Source organism: Meriones unguiculatus, chromosome 8 (genome assembly GCF_030254825.1).
Source record: "Meriones unguiculatus strain TT.TT164.6M chromosome 8, Bangor_MerUng_6.1, whole genome shotgun sequence".
NCBI classification, from domain to species: Eukaryota; Metazoa; Chordata; class Mammalia; order Rodentia; family Muridae; genus Meriones; species Meriones unguiculatus.
The window spans coordinates 116,499,928-116,518,991 of NC_083356.1; the positions used below are offsets into that span (position 1 = coordinate 116,499,928).

The following is a 19,064-nucleotide window of genomic DNA, read 5'->3' on the forward strand; positions in this document are numbered from 1 at the left end:
TTCAAAGGCCAAGTTATTCTGCTTCCCAATACTGGCATCCTAAGTGGTGATAATTAAGAAAACAAAATTTGCTAACTGGAGGGAAATGGCCTGCCTTGAGAACTTTTGCTGGTAATTCATTAAAGAAATTTTCTACACAAACACCATCAAGTGCTACTTCTGACCCTATCGACAAGAAGGCAGTAGGCTCATACTGCAAGTCAGTGGCAACTCAGAGGTCAGGTCTGGTTTCTCTGCTCAAAAATACAGTGAGGTCACTCACAGGGCTGTGTGGGTTGGAATAGCATGCAATCAGATTGCTCTTGTAAGTCAAGGGGCTTTATAGGAATATTCACCAAAACAGGTTTCACAGCTATTTTTTTTTCAATCTCCCGATCTCCACTTTCAATAGATTTAGAAAGTGAAAAGAAATCCAGGCATAAACAATATAGTTATTAAAGTAACTAAATAATCATTTCCAGTCTTTAAGAATGAAGCAATTCAAATCATCAGACTGGGGCTTGGAGATGATGCAGTCAAAACTGATCTTTTTCCTCACCCTGTGACATCTGACCTTTGGCCTCTGGTAGGGCAAATTCTGGCCATTTTAACACGGCAAATGCATAAGTAGGCTTTAATCAGTGGTTTTCACAGAATTTTCTCCCAAACCAGTAGCATCAGCTTTTTCTGGGAACGCCAAGCATGTAAATTCTCAGGCCCCACTCAGAGCAACTGAATCAGGAACTATCTGGTATATTCTAATTTGTGGCCCGCTGAGCGATGAATGAGTTAAGAGGCACAAGGAAGAGGGAATCAGATGCCCTGGAATTCCACGGAAAGATTGCAAAGGGAAAAGAAGAGATAATGATCGCATCCACCAGCCAGAGGGTGTGGGAGACCATTTTCTATGAGAAATGGGTGGCGTTTTGCGATTTTTACATTCAAGATGTGAGGACAAATGAGAAAAGGAAAAAGATTGCATTGGAGAGAAGCCAGAAATGAAAAGAAGGGCTAAGTCTAAGCATGAATGGCCAGTGAGCTGCCTTTGGGAGGAAGACTCAGTAAGATGCCCCATGGGAGGAGGAGTCAGTGGGATACCTGTTGTGGGGTTAATTCTTCTACTAACGTTAATCAAACCCGGTTATCAGTGCAATGGCAGTTAGTCTTAACCCACTATTTTATAAAGGACACAGAAACCTGTTAGATTTTTGATCAGCCTTCACGCATGGGGGCTGGGCAGACTGTAACCCTCTCAGCTGCCTTGTCTATTTCCCGTCCAAAAACCCCGTAAATACTTGCACATGTTCCACTCAGGCGGTTCCTGCTCTAAGGGGCCAGCCCTTACAGCAAGCTGCTTTTGGCCACGTGCTCCTGGTTCACACTAACCCGTGACAACCTGTTCCCTTCCTCCTCCTTCCTCTATCTTCTTTTTGGTCCTTCTCTGACCCCAAGCCCGAGAATCTAAACTCCATCTAGCTCTCTTTTGCCCTGCCAGGATGTAAGCAACTTTATTACCAGTCGGGGATAACTGAACATTGCATCCCACTAGACAGCAGGGCCGTTTCTGAAATATTTGACAATAGAAACAGATAACTCTCCATGCACCTGTTCAGTCACCATGTTTTAAACACTGTCATCAACTTGGTTTTTTTTTTTTAAAAAGAATCCAAGAGTGTGTATCCTCACACTGCTGGTAGCACTTCCGTTAGGTCACTCCAAGTAAATTGGCTTCTCCAGGGAGACTGTCACCTTTCTCAGCTGGAGGATTACTGCTGATGGCAAACCTTTTCATTTCAGAGCTCATCAATAGAAATTATTTGGGATTTTGCTTCAAATGAGCTTAGCAGATCTTCAGTGTCCTTTTCCTCTCGTTTGTCACCAAGAGCCACTTCTCCAGCAAAGCCATCAACCTGTCAGTAAACAGTTCTGCAGTGTCTTCCTGAGGGAGACAGCCAGACGGGATCCTCACGGGGCCCTTGTCCCTCCACTCTGAGAAGGGGTTCTTCACGTCCGTGCTTTGGCAGCACTTCAGTTTTCATTTCAGGAGCAAATGGCTGGCTACCCAATTAACACTGAAAACAACTGGGACGAGAGCTCTGCCCTCCACCCTGTTGGGTTCCTGGAATTGCAAGGCAAGCACTTGGCTCCGGTCTTGAACCACACACTGGCAGAGGGCAAAGCTTCACACACTATTCCAGTTTCGTGGCTCCGTTCATCGCTCTTCTCTTGAAATAGAGTTAATTGTCCTTTCCTGCTGTGCCAACTCGACACAAAAGCAAGACTGTTTTCTTCTGCTTTCCTCCGGCCTGATAATGGCTTTATCTTGCCTTTTCTGTTTTGCTAGGAGCTAGTTCAATCTGAAAGTTAATTAAAGTGGTGGGGGTTTGCCAATAGTGATTTATCTGAGAAACAGCAGAGAATGCGTAAGTCAGAGCTCATCAACAAAACTGAGTTACTAGTTTCAACTTCCAAATGCTTTGTAAACTAACGGTGACACAAAAGAGAAATCCATCTGGGATGGAAATTTCCTTGCGAAAGTTTAATGTTAGCTCAAGTGTCTCAGCGATCAGCTGTTTACTTTCCTATGTAAGCTTTATACAAATTTTATTTAGCTGTCAGAAAAATTAACTACTGTGTATACTATGGTCAACCTCTTACAACCTACCAACATTTCTCAGAGAGGAAGACAGCATGGATGTTATTATTACAGTTTGCAATTGTTTTCTTCCAAACTATTCAGACACATTTAATGAACCTTTTTACCTGATCAAACATATTATTGTTCAGTTTGTATGCTGTGCCTCAGTCCTTGCTATGCAGCAGGAAGACTGGGCGACTGTAGATTATAAAATTAATACAGCCTGGAAATGTAGACGGATCCTTTAGCTTATCCAAGAATGCTCAAAAATAATAGTCATCATGTATGTTTTTTGTGTTTTGTTAAGTTCTGTTCTTGACTACAAGAATTTGCCTGGTTTTTGGTCATCAGCTGTGCTGTACAGTTTTATTCGTGTACAAAACAGTGATGATTTTCTTTTGAGGACTGGCTGGACTAGAAGCAATCAGAAATTACTTCTGTTCTTTCCCTGCAATTTTGCCATAGATGTTAGGTTAATGAGGTTATGTAGTTCTATTCATTTTTGAAGACCGTTGTAATATAACAAAATACCACAGGCTGGATGGCTCTAACGCTGGAAATTAATTCCATATTTCTTGAGTCTCAAGGTCAAGTTCAAGATACTGCTGCTTTGGTTTCTTTTGTGACCTTTCTGTGACCTTTCTTTGTGGCTGATGGATGATGACTTCTTAGCATGTCTTTACATGGCCACTCCTTGTTCTGTGTGTTGTCTGTGTTCTCTATCCTAAGGTCCTTTTCTTTTCTTTTCTTTTTACAGAGTCAGGCCTTTAACAGTCACAAAAAATTCCTAGTTCAGAGATTAACTTTCTACAAAAAAAAAAAAAAAAAAAAAAAAAACCTACTTTAAAATATATATCAAGTACTCGCTCATCCTCAAAGTCTATAAATGTCGTGAGCCCACTGCTATTTCTCCAGGTTTTACAATGCGTCTTCAAGTGTCCCTTCTAAGGATTCAAATGTGCTTAACTTTTATTGGAATTAATTTTATGAAGACTATTCCTCATACAGCAAAGCATCAGGGATTGGAGCAGGGGCCAGCAGGCAAGCTTCTGTTCTTCAGCTGTTTGTTACTGAAGAGTCTGTGTCAGCAGCTCCTATGTTGTCCCCTCCATTCTTAAGTATCAGCTTTTTATATCAGCTGCCATTCTGATATCTTACCTTACCCTTTGTCATTGTTAATCCTAATGACTCAGTGAATCCTGAACAGATACAGGAGAAGTAACACATACATAGAGCCTCCTCGGGGAGGCTGCCCAGTAGGGCTTTCTGGAGAGAATAACCTGAGCCGATAACTTTCACATTTGGTATAGATGTTTGCTTACATCTATCCCAAACTTTGACCTCCTGTGTGGTATCCCCAACAGGCTGGCTATCTCATCTGCATAAACCAGCCCCATTCTAACAACCTCATGGTCTTCCTTCCGCGCTAAGGTCCTTTGTCGTGAGCACGCCACTGGCATTTGACTGAGTGCACTCCCATGACCTCCCTTTATCTTAATTACCCCCTTATGAATCCTGTCTCCAAATACGGTCACATTCTGAGGGCTAGGGATTCAGTGCGTGAATTTGGCAGACTGAGAGACACAATTCAGCTCATAACAGAAGCATTGTGGAAAATATTCCAGACTCAAAGCATCTGGTAAACATCCAAATGAAACATTCTGAAGGAGAGGTCGCTGGGAGACGGGGGAGGGGATAAGTATCTTGCAGTACAGCTTAGCATCGTTTTAGGTTTGTCTTCAGTCTTGTCGACTTGCATCAGGAAAAGTGGGCTTACCACGTGACACGGGGTAGGTAGATTTAAACTTCAGGTTAATGATGAATCGTTTTAGTATATCTCAAATTTCGTAAGCATCTATCGCTGATCTGAAATACAGTTTTAACTGGGCATTCCTATGTTTGCCTTCTCTGACACTCCTAACCATACTGCCCCGTTTATGCTCACATATGGTTTCTATTGTTATTGAATCAAGGAAACAGCACCAATTCAACCTGCCGACAGAGGAAGCCAGGAGGCATGTGGGAAAAGGAGATTCTTTCCTTTCAAAATGATCTTATGTTTTATAGGTTAGTTCATCAAATATACCAGTGACAACTAAGTTTCACGCACCTCCTAAGGGCAGGGTGTACATTGGTGATCAAAACTAATGCTACTCTTTGATTTCATGGTCTTGTCAGTTAGCTTTTTGGGGTCCCTACGCCGAATTACCTGATAAGAAAACAAAGGCTTATGGTTTCACGGTCACTTGGCCTGAGACAAGACAGAGGGGCACATGCTGGTGCAAAGTTTCTGAAGCCAAGGGAGAGAGAAGAGAGAAGCTAAGGACAAAATATGCCCCTCAAAGGCACCGCACCAATGACCTTCTTCTTCCAACCAGGCCCCATCTCCTGCGAAGTTTCTACCAACTCCCAACTGCACCATTTGTGCCGAGGACCAAACCTTCCATGTCAGGCTCTTCTGGGACATTCCAGACCCAAAGCACACTAATGATAGTTGAGCTCCGGGTGGGTGGGGACACGGGCAGTTGTAGAAGTGATGTGAGAAGCACCCTCTTGACTCAAAGGATACAAGCGGGGGAAAATGGTTTCGTGTCGTGATCAGGGAAGACCTCACTGAAGGGCTCACAGACAACCTAAGTCAAAAGGTGATCCCTGTCAGGTAACAAGGGTGGAGGCAGCTCTCGGGGGCACAAGAACTTGATGTGTCAGAGATCCAAAAGGAGGTAGGTGGAGTTGGTGTCGTCAGAAAAGGACAAGTGGAACTAAGGGAAGTTTGAAGGACACCAGAGGTAGGACTTACTGGGTTTCTGCACACGGCTGGATTATCCCGTTAACCTAGAGCTCTAAGGAGTCTGTAGGCAGTGTTGGAGGAAATAGGGCAGATGGGTGGAAACCTGATGGTGGGTTTTCATCAGGGGTGGGGGGGCGGGATGATAAGAGTTGCCATTTGTAAGCTTACTCTCATGGAGCCACAGAGACATCATCCCAGCCGAGAGGTTACAATGGGCTGAAAGAGAGCTGAGGTTACAGGAGCGGAGATCATATTTTCCTGATGTGTTCAGTGTGAGGGAAAGAGTTCAGAGGGAACAGTCAAGGATAATCCTGTGGTTTCTGGTTTAAATTGCTGGACGGGGTGCTACTTACGTAGTTGACAAAGGGTTTGTGCTGTGCATTTGTTTCCTTTTGTGCTGTCATGAACTTACTACAGCCCAGGGAAGTGAACTACCTTGTAATTCTGGAAGTCATGCATCTACAAGAGACCTTACAAGGCTAGAACAGAGATGCAGGGAGGTCTTGCTCCTCTGGAGATGCTAACAGACAGTCTGTGTACCTGAGTTCTCTGCCTTGTGGAGCTAACCTCGTGCTGCGTAGAGCTCAGCTCCTAACCTTCCCTGCCTTGTCCTTACACTCTTCCTCTCTCCCTTCTTACCCGTGTAAGGACCGTGTGGTTACACTCAGCCCACGTAATTATTGATCAGTGTTATTCCTTCTGTAGACAGCTTCCTTTTTCTATCTAATATAACATGTTCACAGATACCAGGAATGCTGTTTTCATTCAAACCAACACAAAACTAGATAAAATATCCTTCTTAATGAAGTCTACAAAGCCCTTTAGAAATAGCAAGAAATGCTTGGAAGAATAAGGCTACAATAAGCCTAAGAAAAACCTCAGGATTTTCTTTGTCTTGAGTAACTTGCTTGTCTGTCCTGGCTGTTCTGGGTATGGGTAGCAACCATTCTTCCAGTTGAAGCTGCAGAACAGTGAGTGAGAACTCTCTCCCGCTCATCCCGGCGGTACTGGACCTTTCAGAAGAAGGTGGCTGAAAGATTCGCAGAGTCAAAAGTGGTAGCTCTTCCTAGAGTTCCAGCCCCTGTGAGGCTGAGGCAGGGGGATCATCACAAATTGGAGGTCAGCCTGACTATGTCATGAATTCCAGGACAGTCTGGAATACAGCTTGAGATTCCGTCTCAGGAAAGCAAAGTGAGCCAAACATATTCTGAGCCCAATTTCCCCTCTGCCCTCTTGCCTGGTTGTGATACAGCAGAGGCGGAGTCTTATAAGAAAATCCAAAGGCCAAAACCAAAAGCTTCTTGATTTTGTTATTTGTCAAATCAAGTCAAATAAACAGAGGAAATTTAATAGTTGTTCATGCGTGTATGCACACGCACACACCAGTAACCCTAATGCTTCTTAGAAAAAAAATACATGAAACAATAATCATAAAACAGACAAGCATACTAAATCAAAATTTAAAATTGCAGTTCATTAAAAGGATATCCAGGCGCAATGCTCACAGCTCACATACTGCATAGTCTCAGTGGAGAATCTGAGGCAGGAGAATATTCAGGGCAACCCGGCTAGCCCTCCTCTTAAAAACAAGCGAACAAAAGTGTACTAGGACGCTATAGACCGGGAATCTTTATAAATAGACATGCACCGCAATTATAAATTAAAAAGAAAATAATTTTAAGCGAGCAGCGAGCCTTAGTCTATAATAGTTATTTGCTTCACTGATTCAAATAGTTTCAATTTAGTGTCGTTAATAGGGTTTTCTCTTTCTTTTTTAATAATAAAGGAGGTGGAAAATTGATTTAAAGAAAGTGGGAGCCTGCCTTCCTCAAGTGCTAAAAGCCTGGCTGACCACCATCTAGTGGCCAAGATTTGAATTGCAGCTTTGGTTTTGGTTTTGCTTTTTGCAGCCGATTTTAAAGACTTAATAGAACAAAAAGAACGTGCAAACACACACAAAAAAAAACTAAGACAATAATAATCTTAGATATTACCTTAATAAAGCATAACCAAAAGGACATAATTTTATTGAAAAACTACTAAATCAACAAAGATCATAATGTATGATACTCAGCCAAATATATGTGGGGTACACTTTTAACTATTCATATAATCAATGTAAGTTAATTGTAGGCAGGATAATCGACAGGTACTATTGCGTTAAACTTTCCTAAGAACTCTGTGAAATATAATTCCACCCCAGGTAATATTGTTACAATTAGCATTTTGCCAGTGGAAACTCATTTTGTTGTTAATAAGCAAACCTTACAAATGCTATTTATCTCACAATATAATGTTTTTCATGAGTCCCTTCTGAGCATGAGAGGGGACTGGGAAAGCTATTGCAAAAGAAGTCAAGTCCGTGAGAAACTGCTCACAGCAGGAGACACAGTATTTTCTTCCAGTAAACGTTACAAGGTTTCATTTGAACGTTATTATCTTCTGTCATTGGGTTCCTTGTTTCATACACACCTATGTACCCTGATTACGAAGTTGTTACCGTCTTTACAGTGTATTCTAATATTTTCCCTGTTGAAAATAATGGAAAATGGCCCCTGCCAAGGTTTTCGGGTGGAGCCTCCGCTGTTCACGAACAGGCTGCTGTTAAACATGGGAGGGGTGGAGGGGCTCTACAGTGTTGCCCCTATGCCACTTTACAAAGAGCCTGAGCAACGGCCCCCCTCCCACTCCCAGCTGAGACCGAAGATGCTTGGACAATGTGGCTGCAAGGCTGTGTTCAGCCACTGTGAGGCGCTGTCTCCACTGCTGTATCCTCTCACAGCGTGAAGGTCGCTGTCCTGCGTCAGCATTTCTCAAAAATTCTTGGTCAGTGGCTTATTAGGTTGGCACGTTGTGACATTGCTATATCACCTAAAGCAGAGTCCCAAAGCTAATTAGATTTGGAAAATGCTGAGCTGCAGTTCAGAGGCGAACTGTGATTCTCCAAGGTTGATAAGTACAGAAAGATTCGATATGTCCCAAGGCTTGTGTAACATGTAAAATGTGTATGTTGTATGTAGGTGCGTGGTACATATGTGTGTTTGTCTGAAAATGTACTGCTACGTTAAACATCCCTGCACTCACTTGTCCCGTAAACAAGGAACCTGGGGCCGCAGGCCGGCCAGGATGTTTGTCTCCTGCCTGTTCTGCTGTCCAGAACAGCTGTGGTTGTCACCTCCAGACACTAAAGTTGAATACATACATACATGATTGATTGATAGATAAATAGATAGATATAGGTATAGAGAGATAGATAGATGATAGGTGTAGATAGATAGATAGATAGATAGATAGATAATAGAAATAGATACATAGGTGATAGATAATGATAGATAGATAGATAGATAGATACAGATATTACATTTAGATAGATAGATAAACAGATACAGATATCACATTTAGATAGATAGATAGATAGATAGATAGATAGATAGATAGATAGATAAGATGATAGATATAGATAGGTGATAGATAATGATAGATAGATACAGATATTACATTTAGATAGATAGACAGACAGACAGACAGACAGACAGACAGATAGATAGATATACAGATACAGATACCACATTTCCTTAAAAAGTCACATCTGACACTCTCCCTAACATCCCTTTGCCCAATGAAGGTCACAAGCTAAGGCCAATGTCAGTAAGGTTAGGGATATAATCCTGCTTCTACACGGGTTACCAGTGCACAGCCATATAACCTTTCCAGGGCAGTTAGCAACAAGTGGGGGTGGTGGGGGAATGGAAGCAGGGCCAGCAACAACAGAATCTCCCATAAGACACACACACAAAGACACACACACACACACACACACACACACACACACACAGCTGTTATGGAGCATTTCTCAAGAGAGAGGTATTCACATTCTCTGGTCATTGTGGTCTTGACAAATACCGATGTAACGCAGCCAGCCTTTAGTCTGCGCCACAGGCAATTCACAGGAATCTCCTGTTAGACGCTGAACTCGGCTGTCCCGAGGTGGTGTACGTGAGCAAAGCCCGTTTCAAGGGAGGAGAAAGGGAGACGAGCCCTTCATGTCCCTTACTGACGCTCTGTCCTCTCCCGCCTCAGGTGCTGTCCTACCACGCCACGTGTTCCAAGGCGGAAGTCGACAAGTTTAAGGTGAGGAAGGGAATGTTGCTCTGTCAGCACGTGAAGTTAAACCTTGTCCGACCCTGTCGTTCTCGCTGGGGGTGTGGGCCACAGTCCTGGGCAGAGCGGCCTGCAGTCCTTCGTTTTAGAGGGGCCAAAGGAGTCCATGGTGGAGTGGTCCCTGTGCGGTGTACCTGGGTCAGGACATCTTTCCACTTGTTAAGCGTGCAGATACGGGGCGAGGGCGGGGAGGAGCCGGTGTGATAGGGTGAGCTTGGGCATTGGTTTTACTTCTTACTGTCCAGTTAAAATTTTGAGGGCCTTATTGTCTTATTTATCTATAAAACTGAATGAGGTTGAGGTCACAGCAGCTAACATTCATGCTCACTGTGTGCCAGGAGCACCGCTGGGCTCTTTCCCTGTGTGGGGCCATCTCAACCTCACGGCCCTGTGAAGGGCTATGCTCAGTAGGACCAATATAACCAATAAAGGGTTAACTGGAGTTCTTAACCGCACGCCTCCCTCTGCTTTGGTGTTTGCATTTCTAAACTCTGCTTTAAAGTTTTGGGAATTATCAGGAAAAGGTTCCGCAACCATAAGAAATATCCATATGCTGTAGTATTACTACATGACGTTGCTTGCTGTTCTTCTAGGAGTCCCATTTGCACATAGATCCATTTTATCCTCCCGGGTAAAGAATGGCACAGAGGCCTTTGGTCCTGATATAATCATATTAGAATTAAATCACATGAACCACTAAAGAGGACAAAGACACTGAGTACAGGGATAGAATTCCGCAGGAGGGTAAGTTACGCGCGACAGGCCTGTAATGAGTTGTTACATTAGACAGATGCTTAAAGAAAGGTCTTACGGTGGTACCCCAGATCAAGAGGAGAGACAGTGCCTTCAAGAGGTAATTGCTGCCCCCAGCCCTGGAAGGAACAAAGCAATCTAGACCGAAGCAGTCTGAACCTATTGTTGTAGAGGCAAGCATCTTGCATACTCTTTCAGTTTATTTCTGTCTCTGTAACAAAATACCCCAGACTATGTAATTTATAATCAACAGAGATTTACTCAGCCCATGCTATAAAGAGTGAGAAACCCAAGGGCATGACGTTTGCTCAACATCTAGTGTGTGTGTGGCGGGGGGGAGCTTCTTGCTTCATCATAACACGGCAGAGGACATCATGTGACAAGCTGGAGAAAGTACTCAGAGCTCTACAGCCTAGCCTCCCTTTTGGTAAGCCATGAGTCCATGCGTCCATAAACTAAGGTGGGGCCCTCAGGACACACCCGCCTCCCAACACGACTACAAATTTCCACATGGAATTTGGGGATTCATCGAAACCATGGCATATGTTGACTATGGCATGAGCTTGATTATGGCCGGAATTTTCTTACATTTTCTTCATGGTTCTGTCTCTACTGCCTTGCACAGTTCTTAGAAAAAATGACACCCAGTAAATTCATGGTAAACAAATGAATGAGTGCAAAGGGTATCAGTATTCTAGATATTAAAGCAATTAGCAGTCAAGAAAACATTAAAACTGTAATATAAAATTATTTTAGATGCCTTTTTAAATTGAATTTTAATGTGTATAAATTATATATTTTCCATTAAATACTTAAAGCTTATTTACCTTAATAAAACTTAGTTTTAATGTATCAAAACACCAGATATTATATGATAAATCTGTAAAAAATTCATTTTATCTATAAATTTGGAAAGTTAAACAATCAAGCAAAGGTCTTATTACCTAGAAATCTCATTTATGGCAATACCCAGCTCCTGCTAAAAGGATAATACATCCTTTTGCTGCTATTATGATTATTCTTGTTGCCAAAGCAGGGAAGGACCATTAAGAAGACAGCAAAGTGCATAATGAACTAAATGTGAGTGTAAAAACCACACACAGCAACCTCTCAGAAATACAGCAAGCCATGCACTGTCTAGAGCTACCTGCCTTGTGAAGGTCACTAACCTGCACCCAGGCCTCATTCTTTGCTTTAGAGCAAACGGAGATCCACTGTCTTAGAACATGTCAAGCCTTTCTATTATTAGTTCCCAAACATACTAAAAATATGAAGTATTTAAATTTGAGAACAAAGGGTTATTTCATCTTAAAACCATCAAGATTATTAACTGAATTGATTTATTCCAGATTTTATCCCAAAAGATATTAGCTGGTATCCTATTATAATGTAATTGAGATATAGTAGACAATTTTAACCAAATGGCTTTTTCCTTGATATATAAAGTAAATAAAACATTACCCCAATTGATAGCTGGTGTCTCTGGTAACTGCAGCGATAACATTAAAATGTAGTGTGCTTAGAATAATCCTACAAATAGTCATGGGACAACACTTATAAACTCTCCAGAATCAGTTGTATACAGCTAACTGAATAACTGGATAAATACTTTATTTTTGCCAGTATATACAGATAAGACACATCCACACACAAATGTGTTGTAGCCTGTATTATCTTTGAAAGCATGCATAGTTTTTTTTTTAACACCATAGAGATTTAAATCTAGAATAAGTGCCATCCATAGATTTACTAAGTTAAAGGATAGGTGAGATCTAGTATAGTTACTTAGCTAGGATTCATGCTCAGTGACTCAGAGATGACCCCAGAGTTTGGAAAGTATTTATTTAATTATCTGGTGGTGGAAAACATCTGGAGGTCAAATACACACAGGCAGTTGACAGATCTCAATAGAAGCCCAAGATGCACCACATCTGGGATGTAGAAATGTCCCAGAGACCAGCAACATGTGGTTATTTACATGAGGCTGAGAGCCTTTCTGAATCAAGAGTATGTTAAAATGAAACCGAGTTTACACGCCTCCCTGTCTACTGGCGAATTCAAGGTTAGCACGAGAGCCATCTCTCGGATCTGTGTCATCCCTCAGTCACCCACGGATCCATGTTCTTAGCTGAGAATGTGAGTGGATATAAAAGCATGGTCTTAACCATGGCTTCAGCATATTCCATGCTTCAGATAGCTCAGGGTCCAGAGTATCAGCTGCCCACACCAGGGCCAGGGCAAGAGGCTTCACTGCAGACCAGAGGAGGGACGCTTTGTTATCAGTATGACCATCAAGGACTGGGAAGGTCATGCAGGTGGAGAGGAGACTTGGTAAGGACAGGGAAGGCATACCTTAAAGACCCCAGTGAGGGTACCAACAACACTGAATGGAGCGAGAGTGAGATCTGCATTCCTCATTGTTCTTAGTTTACAGCCATTTGTACACATAGAAGGCGTGGCTTAATGAGGGAGGGGGATGACTTTATGTAAGATAAACTGTTGTGGTGGTTTTTTTTCCTCCCTGCCCCAAACTCCCGGAATAATGACTCATAAGACTCAAAATAAATTTACAAATCTTAGGCCACATAGCCAGGCTCTTCTCTGACTAGCTCATAACTTAAAAATGACCCATGTATACTAATTTACATTCTGCCGCATGGCTGGTTACCTGTGCTCAGGTACCATACATCTGTCCTCCTCACATCTTCCCAGACGAATCTTCCATGCCTGGCTCTATCCCAGAATCCTTTCTGCCTGCAGGATGTCGTGCCTTCTATTCTACCCTTTCTTATGGGTGTAGGTTTTTAATTGACAGGTGATGCACCCATACTAAACACAAGATATCCTCTCTACGGTAAACCTGTGTAAATCCTTAGTAATCATTGATTTTAGGCTGGCACCATGCCCTTCCTCGTGCCTGCTCGTTCTGTCTCACACCCCTTCACCTGGTGGATGTTTTCCTTTATTTTAGAGTGCTGTGAAGGAGCAATTTGCGATTTCTTTTATTCTGATTTCTCCTATCTGTCTTACTGGGGAGATTGTGGAGAGATATGTAGTGGCAGGTGGGAAAACAGGATTAGCGTTTGTCTCAGTTTTGTTTCTGTGGCTGTGGTGAAACACCCTGATAAAAGCAGCTAAAGTGAGAACAAGTATTTCCGCTCACAGCTCCAGGCCACAGTCTGTCACCACAGGGAAGTCACAGGGGCAGGACCTGGGGACAGCTGGTTATGTCCACAGTCAGGAGAAGGGAGAGAATGAGTGCGTGCACACTTGTGCTCCGCTCACTCTCTCCACTCACAGAACTCAGGATCCCCCAGCATGGCAATGGTGGCTGGGCCTTCCCACCTCAGACAGCAGACCCAAGACAATCCCCCAGAAGTATCACCTACAGGCTGACCTGACCTAGACAAACCCTCACTGAGGTTCCTCTCAGGCTGTTCTAGAATGTTTCTACTCAGCAACTAAAACTGACCATCGCTGAGTTGCAAGCGTCCCAAGCCTGTCCAATAAGTAGGTTCTGCCCCTTAAGAAATGTCAGAGCTTGGGCTTGTTTTTCCTGGTTCTGATACCATTCATGCCTCAGGAAATAGTCTTGTTTGTAGGGTCACTCCCACTCACAAAGACTCTGAACATCTGGGTACTAATAAATTAACTGCTTCTGGAAGTCTGATTCATATTATGATGTCAATAAATTATCCTTCATGGGCTGATTGATCTATGCATTAATGAGCACGCCAAGATCCCAAGGTTGGGTTTTTTTTTTCCCCTCATTAACATTTACTGTTCCATGAACTTGAAATAAGAAAGTGACATAGAGAAAATTTGTGCAGATTTTAGTGGCTGTTTACATCTCTTCAGCACGGTGCTAACAGGAATAATGTATAAAGACCATATTGACAATTAGATCTCTTCGAAGATGGCTAGTTTAAAGGCTTTTAATAACCTAAAGATGCCAGCTGTGATAACATGAGAAAATGAGTTTAGCACACCAATTATATGCTCCTGTGGTTTTATACACTTTCCTTGGATGCCACTGCAATGGACAGACCTAATGGTTACCAGCACCTACTGCCAGTTTACCCATTAGCACCAACCTGTGGGCATTCTCTTGCTATATTGCCTCCTTCAATCATCCCTTCTTCCAGTTCAGAACCACATGGGTACAGCTGTAATCAAGGAGGAGGCTCATTTACTGCCCTGTAACTGCCTCAGTAATTAAAGGCCAGGAACTCAAGGTGGATGTTCGGGTCTGGAGCACCACTTTCATGTTTCAAGTTTTTAGTGTTAATGCCTAGGCCATAAATTAATATCATAAACAAAGAATGGACATGTGGAATTTGTGTGCAGAAATGAAATCAAAGCAAATGATGAGATGTAGATGTGCTTTCCAAGGTCATCATCATCATCAAGTTTAGATGTAGGAGGTCACTTCAGTTTGTGGGACAAAACTGTGTGGAGAAGCAGCTTCAGGCCTCAGGATGTCCATGGATGCTGCTATGCCAATCTACCCAGGTACCCCAGGAACACTCCCTTCGTGGACCAATGCTGGGGGTGCTTCACAGTGACTGACTCACGAAAGCGTCCCTGTCCCTAGTTGGCACTGCACAAGACAGCCTCCTTCCTGACAATGTTTCCCAGCCACACAGCACAGTACAGAAAGAGTGACATCACAGCGTTCAACCACACCAGGCATCCCCAGGCATGCTGAGGAGATCATGATAGAGGCTGCCGGAGAGCAGTCGAGGCTGCCGGGTCACAGGGTTACCCACCGCAGCAGCAGCAGCAGCAGCAGCAGCAGCAGCAGCAGCAGCAGCAGCAGCAGCAGCAACAGCACCCTCCTCGGTGCCTCGGCCTCTGTCCTCTGGTTTCTCAGAAGCTCCTCTGCAGCCAAGGCTAGCCTGGAACCTTGGTGCCAGAGGGAAGCAGTTACTGTCCTCTTGCTCCACAGCCTTACTCTCTGGAATGCTGCTTTCAGAGCTGTCCACCCTGGCTATCCAGTTCACCACAGCCCATCTCCAGGGTGCTGTGAGGAGGCAGCCGTGTACACTGAATTTTGGTATTGACTTATACCTAGCCTAACCTGTCTCCCCCAGCCCTTACTCCTGCCTCTTAAATTTAAGGCATCGTTTTGACTTTCAATAGTATTTATGCCAAGTTTAGTAGCCAAGTTTTTCTTTACTGTCAGAGCAAGCTATTGAAGTCTCCCCGGGAAATGAGCTACCGGGGAAAGGGCAGCCTCAGCATCATCAAGGGCAGTCAGCTCACGCTGCAGCAGGCAGCCTGCATGGCGCAGGCCGCATCCATAAATATGGGGCCCTGCCTCGTGCGCCAGCGTCCAGCTCCCTTCATGAATTGTGTCTTAATCAAAGGCCACGTCTCAGAAAGGATGGCTGTGCTTTGTCACTCTCTAGCACTGCAGATGCCGGGAAGGACATGATGTGCGGTGGCTGGGTCTTCAAGGCCAGGCTGGCCTTTCTTACTGCTGAGCTCAGCGGCTCTGGATTGAGAGCCCTTCAAGGACCTGCCCGACCCAAATATATCCTGTGATGACCTTGACCTCCCCTCAGATCAACACATACAGCCACTGTTTGTCACTTCTTTCATTTGAAAAACAGCAGGGACACGTTGTCCAAAGGTCACTCAGTGGAACCATCTACCTTCGTGGGAGAAAGAATGAGCCTGGGCCCAGGCAAGATGGATCAGTGGTTTAAGAGCATGTCCTGCTTCTGAGGTTGGGGTCCCAGCACCCCTATGTAACAACTCACAACTACTTCTCACTCCAGTTTCGGGGCATCTGATGCCTCTGGTCTCCTTCAGCACTCACGGGCACACACCCACAAAACATATAGACACATAGTTGAATCTCATTTAAAATCTGTTGGACAAAAGATCTGGAAGGCTTCCCCATCTTCTCTTGACAGTTCAGTAGACATCATTTCCCACTGGTCCAGGGACTCAGGCTGGGGGGCAGTCCATGTTGTTTTAGAGTATTAGGATGCAGAACTATGATGAGCTCAGGAGGCCCAGGAGAAGCCACAGTGTGGCCCAGTGATAACCCCAACCCTTGAACTGTGAAGAGTCTTGAAGAAGCCAAAGATGTCAGAACCTTCCAGAACACTACAGTGTCTGGGGCTGCACCACTCTACAACCGTTCTGGCTTCCTTCTAAGACAAGCTGTCTATAACTACAGATTTGAGCTGGAAAACTGTGGAGCTGGGATGGGTGGCCCTTACCATGGGGACAGATTTAGCAACCTCAGTGGCTTATTCTCCCCTCGTTAACCTCTCAGTAGACAAACAAGCTACAACCTCCTGACTATTTTCTTTCTTGCCTGCGCTCTGCAGCTGCATGACCTTCATGGCTCCCTTCTTCCCCCCTCCTCATTTCCACATGCTGTCCCAATCATTCTGCCTTGACATGCAGAATACTCTTTCCACTCCAGCTCACAGCTGTCACCAGCTCAGCTCCTCACTCTCTCCTCTGCAGACGGTGATTGCATTCTCTGGTTCTGCTTGGGCCCCCCGCCGCCTCCCTCTTCACCCCTTCTCAAATCCACGCAGAACTCAGGTGGACAGCACTCTTGAGTGGGTTCCAGGATCCTGCTCACAAAGCTCAGCATCACCTGTGGGCCTCTAGCCTCAGCCTGTCACTTCCAGTTCTTTAACCGGACATTAAAAGCCCTCCAGACGCAAACCTCCAGTTCACCGTCCCAGCTTGTTCTAAGCTGCCCCAGGTTCTTCACCATCTCCATGTGATGCCCTCTTCCCCCTTTCTCCCTTTCCTGTCTTGAGCCATCCTCTTCTCTGTTTCTGCCTATTTACAGCCTTGCTAATCCATCTGACCTCACCCAGCTGCCTCTTCCCCAGTCATCCCACTATCCTTCAGGCAGAAGTGATACTGCTTACAGTTCTTTTCAGTTTCTACTGCAACAAAAACCTTGGTACACCATCTAAGCAGATGGATAGAGTATAAGCGTTTTAGCTGGGAATCTTTGTCTTGCTCACTTGTAAGCACCTTGCCAAGATGCTTGCGCTAAGAAATGTCTATCCTGTGACCAAGTTCACTGAACTCTGTCATTTTGGGTGGAGGGAATTAAGGTGAGTGGGCAGGAATTTGAAGGGGGTCTATGAGAAGAGCAATAATAGAAAGTTTTATGTCACTCTTGGCTCCTTGTTGCTTTAAGCTCCTCCTTTTATGTACTTGCTTGTCGGTTTCTTAGTTTCCTTAAGCAGTCTAAGTCCATGAACAGAAAGGGATTCCTGTTCTCGAGGCTGAGTGCTGGGCCATTCTGCTGAAGGGGTCAGTAAGGACAGCGTGTCTCTGCTGTAGACAGGAGGCTTTCACAGTGTTGGCGATTTCTTTGCTATTAAATACAGTTCTACATGCATGTATTTTATTAAATGTGTTTAACTTTTTTTACATTTGTTTACTCTGTGTGTGTGTGTGTGTGTGTGTGTGTGTGATCTGTCTGTCTGCCTGCCTGCCTGCTTCAGTGCCTGTCACAGTGTGCACGTGGAGGTGAAGAGACACTTGAGAACTGTGTCCTCCCCTGTCGTGTAGGGCCCAGGAACTGAACTCAGGCCATTAGGCTCGGAGGCAAGCACCCTTTGCCTGCTGAGCCACCTCACTGGCCCAAACCAAACATCTTAAAACATATTGTTTTCCTGCTTTTAAAAATGTCCTTCTAATGCTTTCCCTTAGCATCTGATATTAGCTACTGTCTTCCCTGTGTATTTGTGAAATCATGGACTGCTTTGGCAGTTCTTTGTGTTTATGTTTCAGTTGAAAATTGATGCATTTAAAATCTTTAAGAGCCTGTAAATCCCAGTGCCATAGGTTCTGAAGCCACTGACGAAATACAGAGTGAGGGCGAGAGTCTGCCCTCTGGGGTGCCTGCCGTCTCACAGCTACAGCTACCCCTTCACACGGTCTGCGTTAGAACATGTATGTTGTAGGACAAGAGTGAGCATGTGTGTGAACAGAGACAGACGAAACAGCTACCGGTTCATGTAAATGTTCTGGTTCCCTCCTCTGTACCGCAGAGCTGCTTCCAGCTATAAAATGATGCAGCTTTATGAGCCTATAAAGTTTATCTGGAGGAGTGAAGGGCAAATAAAACACAAAGGAAAATAAATGTTGACAAAACATCTTGAGGTCTTTATGATTCCGAATGCTCAAAGGTTTGAGTTGAAGATCAGCGTCAGAATTAAAAGCATTTGCTGGAAGACCTGGCTCGGGTTGATTTAATTACATTTTACAATTAATTTCCAAGGCTCTCGTGGCTATGTTGGATTTGAGGGGTAATAAAAATGTAACAATACTCATGAGGGGAATATGGCGGTATTTGGTAAGACAAGTCTTAAACTCATCAGTATAGAATCTATACCCTAGCTCTGCCCATAAATAAATAATATAAATAGTATAAAACTAAGAAATAGTTTAAAGCTAAGGAATAGCAGTGGATATAAAAACAAAAACAGTGCCATCTCTCATGACCCTCAATCTCTGGGTGTGGGCAGGGTCCATGTATCTACGCTGCGTGTGGGAAGCAAGAGAATTAACCAGCAAGAAAGGCAGGCTTGGTACACTCTCTGGGTAATCCCAGCACTCAGAAGGCACAGCCAGGGGCGACCAAGAGCTTGGAGCCAGCCTGGGCTACATAGTCAGATCCTGTCTGTAAAAGAAAAAAACAAAACTAAACAATAAGCTCTGGAAAGAAAAATGTGCCCGACTTTGATTGCT

The 19,064-nt window shown here is 44.0% G+C and overlaps 1 protein-coding gene across 1 annotated transcript in view; it reads left to right on the plus strand.

Moving 5' to 3' along the window:
* Pde11a (phosphodiesterase 11A) overlaps window positions 1–19,064 on the plus strand; it is a 324,698-nt gene that overhangs the window by 190,033 nt on the left and 115,601 nt on the right. Inside the window, exon 10 of the mRNA XM_060390423.1 lies at window positions 9,489–9,539. Within this exon, the coding sequence (XP_060246406.1) occupies window positions 9,489–9,539 (51 nt within the window). The remainder of the gene's footprint in view (window positions 1–9,488; window positions 9,540–19,064) is intronic.